This window comes from Equus quagga, unplaced genomic scaffold (genome assembly GCF_021613505.1).
Source record: "Equus quagga isolate Etosha38 unplaced genomic scaffold, UCLA_HA_Equagga_1.0 161917_RagTag, whole genome shotgun sequence".
In the NCBI taxonomy this organism is placed as follows: domain Eukaryota; kingdom Metazoa; phylum Chordata; class Mammalia; order Perissodactyla; family Equidae; genus Equus; species Equus quagga.
Window position 1 is genome coordinate 1 of NW_025797163.1, and position 10,529 is coordinate 10,529.

Consider the following 10,529-nt stretch of genomic DNA (forward strand, 5'->3'; position numbering starts at 1 on the left):
ACGACGTGATTCAGGCCAAGAAAGCCTACGAACTGCAGAGCGATGTGCGTATATTATCACCAGACTCTTGGGGAGATGCGTGTCTGTGTTTAATCACAGGGTATTCCCTAGAGGCATAAATTAAAAAGCAAACTTGACAGAACCTAACACATTTTGTACATTTCATTGGAGGAAAGTTTTTCTGAATATTTTCTATCTTATAGAGGTTTCTTCTTATCTGACAAGGCCTTACTCATCAAGATGAAAATCACTCTCTTATTCTGTGTAATTAGGTAGAGAATTTCAGTCCCAGTTGTTGTGATTCATTACATTTGTGTGATGAGATATCTAAATTTCAGAAACAGATATTCTGTGTAAGGAAATATTGGATTTCAAGTTTATCTGATACATATAGGCAAAATTCGTATATGCAAATATATTTTTATACTTAGAGAGGTATACATAGATATAGGTATGTATTTTTTTCACTATACATACTTTTGAGGACCTTTTTCTCCCGAATTCCTATAGATATTATTACCAGTGGTACATAAAAGGCAGATTTCAAATGGTGAGCCCAGAAGCTCAATCCTGTATGAAAACAAAATTGTGTCCCATTGCTGTCTGTCATTTCACAAGTACCACTTTCAGCCCTGCTCCAATTCCTGTAGGATACTGTGAACTTCTCCCAGAGATGTCACATCCAAATATTAACATTTACTGTTGATCCTTGAGTTTCATGCAATTGCCCACCCAACTGATTTAAATAGAGGTAGTGTGTGGTTTGCTAGCATCTTGCCCAAGGGGGCAGATTTGACCTTTCCACACTCTGTGGTCCTCTTCCTCATGTAGAACGTGTACAAAGCAGACCTGGAATGGTTGAAGGGTATTGGATGGTTGCCAGAGGGTTCGGTGGAAGTGATGAGAGTGAAGAATGCCCAGAATCTCCTGAATGAAAGGTTGTATCGTATAAGGCCTGAGGCCCTCAAATTCACCAGCATTGTTGACACCCCTGAAGTCATCCTGGCAAAGACCAATGCTCTACAGATCAGTGAGGTAAGCCGAGTTGATGTTATATTCAGACAAATGGAAGAAGCCTCCACAAAAATTCTAATTGTGAGCTTTAAACTGCTAATACCAGCGGTAGAATCTTACATGCATGTATCCAGATAGATTTCATATAGTCAGTCAGTTAACAGGATACACATTTTGTTTGCTTAGATAATTCTTTGGTCACTATAATTGTGGTAGCATCTTCATGTTCCACAGACTCTGATGACACTTTGAACACATTATGAGATCTTGACTGTAATACAGGTCCACAAGTGTGATCCCGTGATCACAAAATTGCCAGCTCCTAATTGCTATTTAATCATGACATAAGTTGAAAAGTCCAAGGCAGCCTCGATATTTTTCATTATGATAGTTATTTGGGCCAAGAAAAGTCGGACTTGATCAGCAATGTGGATGGTCATAGATACCTGCACTGTGGGCTTACCTGCCAGATAATCACATGTGAATAAATGGAAAATGATCATTTTACTACCATGTTTCTGACTCATTTTACATGTATATTATATCACACATGAATGTATTCTTCTTGTTGAAGTCACTATAGGAAACTTCTAAATAAAACACTAATGAAAACTAAATATGATCTACATTTATATCTGAAAACATCCAAAGAGAACATTTAATTGAACCTATCATTTTATTTATGTGGTCTCAGACTTATTTACTAATCATCTATTTCTCATTTTTACCAGCCATTGTATCGCGATGCCTGGGACAAAGAGAAGGCTAATGTGAATGTGCCAGCCGACACTCCCCTGATGCTGCAGTCCAAAATCAACGCCATGCAGATCAGCAACGTAAGGAACCGAACATCCACTCACTTTACAGTGTGCTCTGCCTAAGGGAACCTTTCGTGGATACACTCCAGAATTTAGCAAGACATTTCCCTACCATTCCTTTTATTTCTAGTCTTTAAGCTAAGGATAAGTGCCGTGTATGTGTGTGTGTGTGTGTGTGTGTGTGTGTATTTGTGCAAGAGTGTGTTTATAATATAAAGATGAGTGTTGTTATCTTTGTTGGAAGGAAAAGTGCAGTGGTGTCGCCCAAAATACAACATAAAAGCATACATAGGCGTGTTTAGTAATATTTATTTCTCTTTTTCGTGGCCCATCATTGATTTTTTTCCCTATAGCACCAAATAATATATATTTTTTCTCATTTTCACATGATTTACTTCTTTAAAAAAAGTTCCTGGGAGATAAGTCTCCTAAATGTCATAAAAAATTGACTGGAATTTAAGTTCGATATGAAACCAGCCTGTTTTATAAATCTTAAGGGGAGATTAATTTTCAGTATAACTGTTAACATGTATTCTTGAACCCATCAATAACACTGACTCAGTAGTTCCCTCTTCAGATTGACTGTGACATTGCAATCTCCATTTGCAGAAACGCTATCAGCAAGCTTGGGAAGACGTCAAGATGACAGGTTATGATCTGCGAGCAGATGCCATCGGGTTCCAGCATGCCAAGGCTTCCAGGGACATCGCCAGTGATGTAAGAGCTCCTCCTTGCCCAGCCTTAACAAGCACTAACTAGGAGACACACAGGGAGTTAATAATGTACAAATCTTTAACTCAATTCCCCAGAAATTACATTTAAGTAGAATGGAAGTCATTGTTATCAGTGTCTTGTTTTAAAATCCCAAATTCGAGAAGAACTTTTATAACAATTTGATGACCCTCTTGCATCTCTGCTTGGTTCAGCTCTTCTTATGTTTAAGCACAGATTTTGATTTTCTTTTCAGTATCTTCTGTATCAGCTGGATACAAGCCCTTACAGAGATTCACTGGGTATAAAGAATTCTGCTGTTTCTTGAAGTGCAGCATGCATAGGTGGTTCTGTGATAATTTTGGGCAGTACATGAACAAGCACTTTTAAAAATAGTTATGTTTGTTTTAATGTGTGTTAGAAAAATACTGATTTTTTCCATTTAAATTGGACTTTAAATTTAAAACAAGTTTACACTTTAAAAATACATTTATTTGAACAAGGAATCAAGTAGACTTAGAAAAGAGTGAGGTAGAGATGGTACTTGTTTGTGAAAAAACATGTGAGTAAACATTGGGAAACACTGGACAATCCTATGTTATCGGGTAATCCAAAAGCACGGTTCTTGCCTTAGAGGTGCTCACAATATGTTCAGGCATATCGACATAGAAGACAAACCAATGTGTCAAGAAGTACAGGACGTATAGTATGGATTGAAAGAAAGATAGTGCCCAAAAAACGTAATCTAAGAGAAGGAGAGTTATTTTGAGCAGGCTGTCTAGAAAAACTGAGTTTGGAAAAATAACTTTACTTTCTTCCATTCACATCCACCAGTATCTATACAAAACTACTTATGAGAAGCAGAAAGGCCATTATATTGGACTTCCCAGTGCCAAGGAAGACCCGAAACTGGTTTGGGCGGCAAATGTGATGAAGATGCAGAATGACAGGCTGTACAAAAAGGTCTACAATGACCACAAGGCCAAGATCTCCATCCCGGTGGACATGGTGTCCATCACAGCTGCCAAGGAAGGCCAGGAGTTAGCAAGCAATGTGGACTATCGCCAGTACCTGCACCACTGGTCTTGCTTCCCCGACCAGAATGACGTGATCCAAGCCAGGAAAGCCTACGACCTGCAGAGTGATGTAAGTGTGTGGTAGCATGGGGAGCACCAGTGAAGGGGTGAGCTATTCCCCAGGAAGGAAGCCTTCCACAGCTTTGCCTGGTCACTCCTTCCTGTGCTCGGGAAAACTCAGCTCTCCCTACAGAAGCACTTCCCTTCAGAATCATACCAAGTTTGTTAACTGCCTACCCTACTGCTGGGTTTCTTCAGAAAGTTTCATTTTCATTGTTAACGGTGCTACCATGATTTTTCTGTAGATTTGTTAACATGTGAAGTGTTTGTGGTTTATTAAATACAAGAACATCCATGGTCCTTTAACTGAAGAAAGACAGGGTTGTCTTCTTTGAAATCAATTTCAAAGGTTAGCAGAATGCTCCAAACTCACTAGTTTCCCTTAACTTGGTGTTCTTCACAACATGGTGTTTCACTGACATACCTGAAGTATTTTTAGATTTACTCATATTTTCTGCTCATTTGATCTTTTGAGATGATGGATTCCATCAGGATATTTATTTCTTGTGTAGAATGAATACCCTCTTTTGATTATCTGAAATTGGTTCCCTTAAGCTTTAAGAAATACATCTCATAATAAATGAGTTTTCTATAGGAAAGAATATCCATCAATTGAAATGAGTTGCCAACTGGTGAATTTAGGCCAATTTCCAGAGAAATGTAGTCTCTTCATTAATCTGAACCACGTTAGTGTAGTAAGCACTGTATATCAACCAACTTCTTAAAGAATGAGGAAGAGAAACTTTAAAATCTGTATATAATCCTCTTTGAGAATCCCTTCTTCTGAATTTTGAGTATCCATCATATTTTACACACTAAAACATATAATATCATTCTTTAAGGTAGAAGTTTTCTTATATTTTTCACTCCTATACTAACTTTTTAGCCTGATGTTTGTATACTGTTAACTAGCTACTAAAATACCATTTCTGAAGAACACAAAGTTTTTTGTTGAAATTAATAACTGGTGTTTAACATAGACCAATTTTTTCTGGTTAACTACTTACCTACATCTGGAAGGGAAAACAGGTTTAGATAACCAAGAAAATACAAATCCCAATTCAAAGGGACATGCTATCTTGAAAAAAGAAAACCCAATTTAGATCAAAACTGTGGAATTAGGGATTGAATTCTTTTTTTCTTTCTTTCTTTCTCTCTTTTTTTTTTTGTGCTGAGGAAGATTCACTGTGAGCTAACATCTGTGCCAATGCTCCTCTATTTTGTATGTGGGTCACTGCTACAGCATGGTCACTGCCAAGCAGTGTAGGTCTGCACCCAAGACCCGAACCCAGGCTGCTGAAACGTAGCACACTAAACTTAACCACTGGGCCACAAGACCAGCCCCAGAATTAAATTCTGAACTGTGCTTTTCAAAATACTTATTAAACATGCCACGTGCTAGGCATTGGGCTTAGCGCTAAAGAGATCATGGTGAATAAAGAAGAAACAAGAATAAGTTCCTGACTTTAGGGAGTTCACATTGATAAGTAAGAAAATAACTAGAGAATATCAGTAAAAAATGAGATGGCTGAGGAAGAACGATCCTTGGCTCTATGAAAAAGAGAGTTGGGGAAAGCTTGTCTGAGGAAGTGCTGATTTAGTGGGGATGTGGAGGGACAGCAGGAGTTGTCTTCACGAGGAGGACACAACAGGCATTCCTGCAGAATGAGCAACGTAGGCCAAGGGGGCTGTTTGTAGACCACAAACTGAAAGAAGGCCAGTGTGCTCAGAATGCACAGGTCAAGGGGAAGCACGCACGAGAGGAGACTGGAAGAACAGGTAGAGACTGATGCTAAACCATCAACGCCTTCTAGTCCACGTTAAGATTTTGATCTTTATCCCAAGACCAAGGGGAAACCATGGGATGAGGGAATGTTGTGACATCAGATTTGAACTGTGAATTTTGTGAAGATCATTCAGGCTGCTATGTCAAGAACTTACTGGAGAGCCCATTGTTATTCCTTTAAAAGTCCTCTTTGGCTAGTATGATGATTATGTAAATGCTATCCAAATTTCTTCCCAAAGAGAGAGTTAGCTTTTTAGAATGTTCACCGGTGCCCCAAAGCAGACCCTCTACCACAGAAAACATAGCAGACAAAACACTGCTGTGCACACGAGGGATTGTGTTTGTAAGGCCATGCTCAGGTTTTATTATTGTTTGTGGAAGATAAAATATAGCATAAAACTTCTTCCTTACTTTACCACAATTAGAAAAAGATCCCTCTACTTCTACCTAACTTTGCCCTCTTCCCCAGGCTATCTACAAGGCTGACTTGGAGTGGTTGCGTGGCATCGGCTGGATGCCTGAAGGGTCTCCCGAGATACTGAGAGTCAGAAATGCCCAGAAGATCTTCCTAGACAGTGTCTATCGGACACCTGTGGTGAAACTCAAGTACTCAAGTATCGTTGACACTCCTGAAGTTGTCCTTGCTAAAGCAAATGCTGAAAATATTAGTATTGTAAGTCACTTTCCCCCCTATTTTAAAATTAAGTTAGTGTTATAAATAAATGATAAATTATTAACCTACTGATCTATTTGTCAGATAGTAATGATGATAGGAAGAATTTTAATAAGCAATGTTGGCAGGGTTGTTTTATTGTTGCTTATTGATTTTAAACAAAAACTCAAAGAACTAGTAAAAAGTATTAATAGAGGTATATCAAATTTAAGTAACTCACGTGAAAAGATTTTAAAAGTTTTTGTCTTCATATGAAAAGATTTTGAATCAGAAAGGGTGAAAGTTGTGCATTAGAACTAGACAAATTACAAATTATGAGGTAATTTTGTTGTTTTTCTTCTCATAGCCAAAGTACAGAGAAGTTTGGGACAGGGATAAAACTTCGATCCACATAATGCCAGATACTCCAGAAATTAATCTTGCTAAAGTCAATGCTGTTAACGTGAGCAAGGTAAGTACCACAACCAACTGCCATTTTGTTTGGAAAGCCACCCAACTGGTGCTCTGATATCACCAAGGAACTCTTCATAGCCAAGGCAGAGAAGATTGACTGAATGAGGGTGGGCAAGACTGCTTACCATCAGCCCTTGACCAGGAGTGAGGAGAGGAGCAGATCCCTGGCTCTGAGTCACTGGATAGGGCCACTTATTGGTGAGCCAATGTCAACACTACAGAAGGGAGAAGGGAATAAGGACAAGAAGGATGAAAGAGGAATGAATAGATACTCAAACAAGCAAGAGAATGAATGACAAATTCAGATGAACTCAAAATAATTACGAGAATTCTTCGCAAAACTTTATACCGATGAATTTAAAACCTGGATCTATAGGGGAATTTCTAGGAAGTTATAAATTACCAAAATTGACCCCAGAAAAAGAAGAAATTAAGGGGGTTATTAAAGACTTTCCTTCCCCTCTCAAATGCCAGGGTCACCCAGATGATGTCATGGGAGAATTCTTTCAGAACTTCAAGAGATAAACAAACTACCCTAGAGCCCAGTGAAAGAAGGAAAGCCATCACGATTACCAAAACTTGTCAAGGACAGTTCCAGAAATGAAACCTGGAGACCAATAATCATGGGGAAAATCTTAAACAAAACATAAACACATGAAATTCAGTAGTATGTGGATATGCTACAATACAAACAACTAGGGTCATCCAGCAGTGCCAAGAGGGTTCCATATTCAGAAACCCGACAATGTAATAGGACAAAGAGAAGAATGACAGGCTCATTTTGTTAGGTTTAAAAGGTGTGTGACAAAATCCAATATGCGTTCTTCTTTTTTTGAAAATGAAATCTTATCAGAGTGAGAATAAATGAGTATTTTCTCGACATGACTAAAAGAATAAATCTCAAATCAAAGGCCAGTCTCATGCTCAGTAAGTAACCTTCTCATTCAAGTCAGGAATAAAACAAGGATGCCCACTAACATCACCATTGTTTAACAGTTTCTGGAAGTACTAAGTGGGTAAGCTTCTCATTGAAGCCAAAATAATTACCAAGTAAGAATAAGAGACAAATATTGGAAAGCAAAAGGCAAGATTGTCATTGTTTGCAGAATAAATCATTATATGTCTGGGAGAAGCAAGAGAATCAACTTAAAAATCTATTAGGTAGGGGCTGGCCCCGTGGCCGAGCGGTTAAGTTCGTGCGCTCCGCAGCAGGCGGCCCAGTGTTTCGTTGGTTCGAATCCTGGGCGCGGACATGACACTGCTCATCAAACCACGCTGAGGCAGCGTCCCACATGCCACAACTAGAAGGACCCACGACGAAGAATATGCAACTATGTACTGGGGGGCTTTGGGGAGAAAAAGGAAAAAATAAAATCTTTAAAAAAAAAAAATCTATTAGGTAAAATGAGAATTGAGTTACATGGTTAGCTACACAATTCACCAAAGTTCGAGGAAGGTACCACCCTCATGGATCACAGAGGTTCCCTGTGTGTAGAATAAGTATGACTTTAGAAGAAGGATACGACCTTAGTGCAGTTCACCGTGCTTTGGAATTTTGCATCTTTCAAAAAATACTAAATCTTTGTGAGAGAAGGAGCCTGCCAAGCAAAGGTTCCTCAGCATGTGCCAAACTGCACCATCAAGTCGATTGTAATGAGCACCCCGGGAACTAATTTTTTCCAAGAGCTGGGAAGAAAACAAAATTTTAGGGCCCTGATAGATTTTTTTTTCAGACCAAATCAGTATTATGGTGCAGTAGACTCTTGTCTCCAAGTGACTGGATGGACAGGCGGTCAGCTCTCCATCCATGTGGCATAGACTCCTCTGCCTCTTCCTTTCAATCCATAGGCATCTTTGCCAGAAGTCTGGAAAGTCTCATGTGCTCTCTTTTGCGTGATCAGTTTCTCAGCTGGAAATACCAGAATCCTCCCATTGATAACATGATGTAAGCAAGACTAGTATTCGAAACTATGCCAAAGTAAAGTTCATAACTTCAGATATTTAGATATTAATGAGAATGGCTTGCATTTTGGAAGAAATCAAACATCCCATTTGAATGCTAACCAGAATGTAGATTTTCTTTACACGTGGTGTCGCCATTACTTTAACCTCAATAAAATCCACTGTTTAAAACTGTTTCCATCATTTAGAGATTTCAACATTTTCAGAATATTTGTATATAATTTTATAGGTAATTAAGAAAATTCACGTTAAATTAATTTATTTCATCTTCACATTAAGCACATAACTAAGATATTTTATTTTGTGTTTATCAGATGGGAAAGTTGAGACTTAAAAAGATTAAGAAAGTTAGTAGGTGAAGAGTTAGGTCTCAAGCCCAGATTTTTTTAGTTCAAATAAAAATTATATTTGACTACATAAACAAAATGTATTACATAAGGAAAAAGTGTAACAATATATGTAATAAAACAAAGTAAATAAACTAAAAATTAAAAATAACATAATGACAAATTTTCCTCAAATATCCTCTGGTATAATACAATAAAATGTGGAGAATACTTTTTTGTTTTGTTCAAAAAAAGTTGAATTTCAAATAGGCTCATCCAAAATTCATGTGAAAACTTGAATGAAAATTCACACATAACTTGTCCATACCCACAAGAATGAGCACTCATTTTTCAGATATACAAAGACCAGGAAACTGTCAACGATTGAAATTCACCTCTCCTTTCTGCACTGTTCAAGCTCCTGTATGATATACTAATCAGTATGATTTCTGAATTATACATTTAAATTACTATTTTTGAGTCTTTCTGACATTGTCAATACAGAATGTATCCATTTAAATATGAACATATATGTTTAAAGTTACCTATAAATCAGTCATTACCTTATTAAACTTCTCTTTACAAACAGAAAAGCACTACATTTAAAAAATGGCTCTTCAATCCATTTGTGCTTCAGCAGGAAGATCTAATATTCCCAAACTATATGCATCATTAACTATATAAGAAGATTTAAGAAACCATATTGGAGGAGAAAAACTCCACAAATGTAAAAAGATTATGATTCTGAAGATTACAAAATGGAATTGCATTAAATAATTAAACAAATTGAATTTTAAAAATTCAATAATAGCCCATCAATGTCTGAACTTATCCCTGTGCTACCAATACGCCAACGCAAGAAGTATCTAAACGCTTTGCATGTGCAACTACATCGACGCTATGATTCAAATTAAAAAGAAAGAAATCTTGTCAAGCCCAGATCTTTGGACTCCAGACCTGATTTCATACTCCAGTACAATGGTGAAGATGAGTCTTCCATCTATTCTCTTTTCTTTAACTGGTTCTGGGACTTCAAAACTGCACTCCCATGATGTTAATTCTACTGGAGCACTTGGAGTTATTGGTAAATTTGAAGCTGGAATGATACCTTATTTTTTCTCCTCTTCAGAACATTTACCGGGAAGATTGGGACAAAGTGAAGATGAGCTGCGATGTGCGGCTGGATGCCATCCCTATCCAGGCTGCCAAAGCCTCCAGGGAGATCGCCAGTGACGTAAGTGTGGGCTTGTTTAACTTCTCAGCTTTTTAAGCAAATGCCCTGGGTGCATGAAGTGTACACGCTGTGATCCATCTGCTTTGTTTTTCCCTCTCCAGTATAAATACAAGCTTGACCATGAGAAGCAGAAGGGGCATTACGTTGGCACCCGTACAGCCAAGGATGACAACAAGATCCGGTGGGCCCTGATAGCTGGCAAGATTCAGAATGAGAGAGAGTACCGGCTGCCGTGGGCCAAATGGAAAACTAAGTTCCAAAGCCCTGCGGATATGCTTTCCATCACGCATTCTAAACATTCCCAGACTCTGGTCAGCGACATAGATTATCACAATTACTTACACCAATGGACGTGCTTGCCTGACCAGAACGACGTGATTCAGGCCAAGAAAGCCTACGAACTGCAGAGCGATGTG

The 10,529-nt window shown here is 38.2% G+C and overlaps 1 protein-coding gene across 1 annotated transcript; it reads left to right on the forward strand.

Moving 5' to 3' along the window:
- Nucleotides 1–6: 6 nt before the first annotated feature.
- Nucleotides 7–10,521, forward strand: LOC124233217 (nebulin-like; the record flags this gene model as incomplete). The annotated part of the gene is made up of 9 exons (XM_046650383.1): nt 7–44; nt 832–1,035; nt 1,746–1,850; nt 2,442–2,549; nt 3,378–3,689; nt 5,935–6,138; nt 6,485–6,589; nt 10,009–10,113; nt 10,215–10,521. Coding segments are annotated over exons 2-9 (1,381 nt in total), but the record flags the coding sequence as incomplete, so codon positions are not given.
- Between the last annotated feature and the right edge of the window lie 8 nt (nt 10,522–10,529).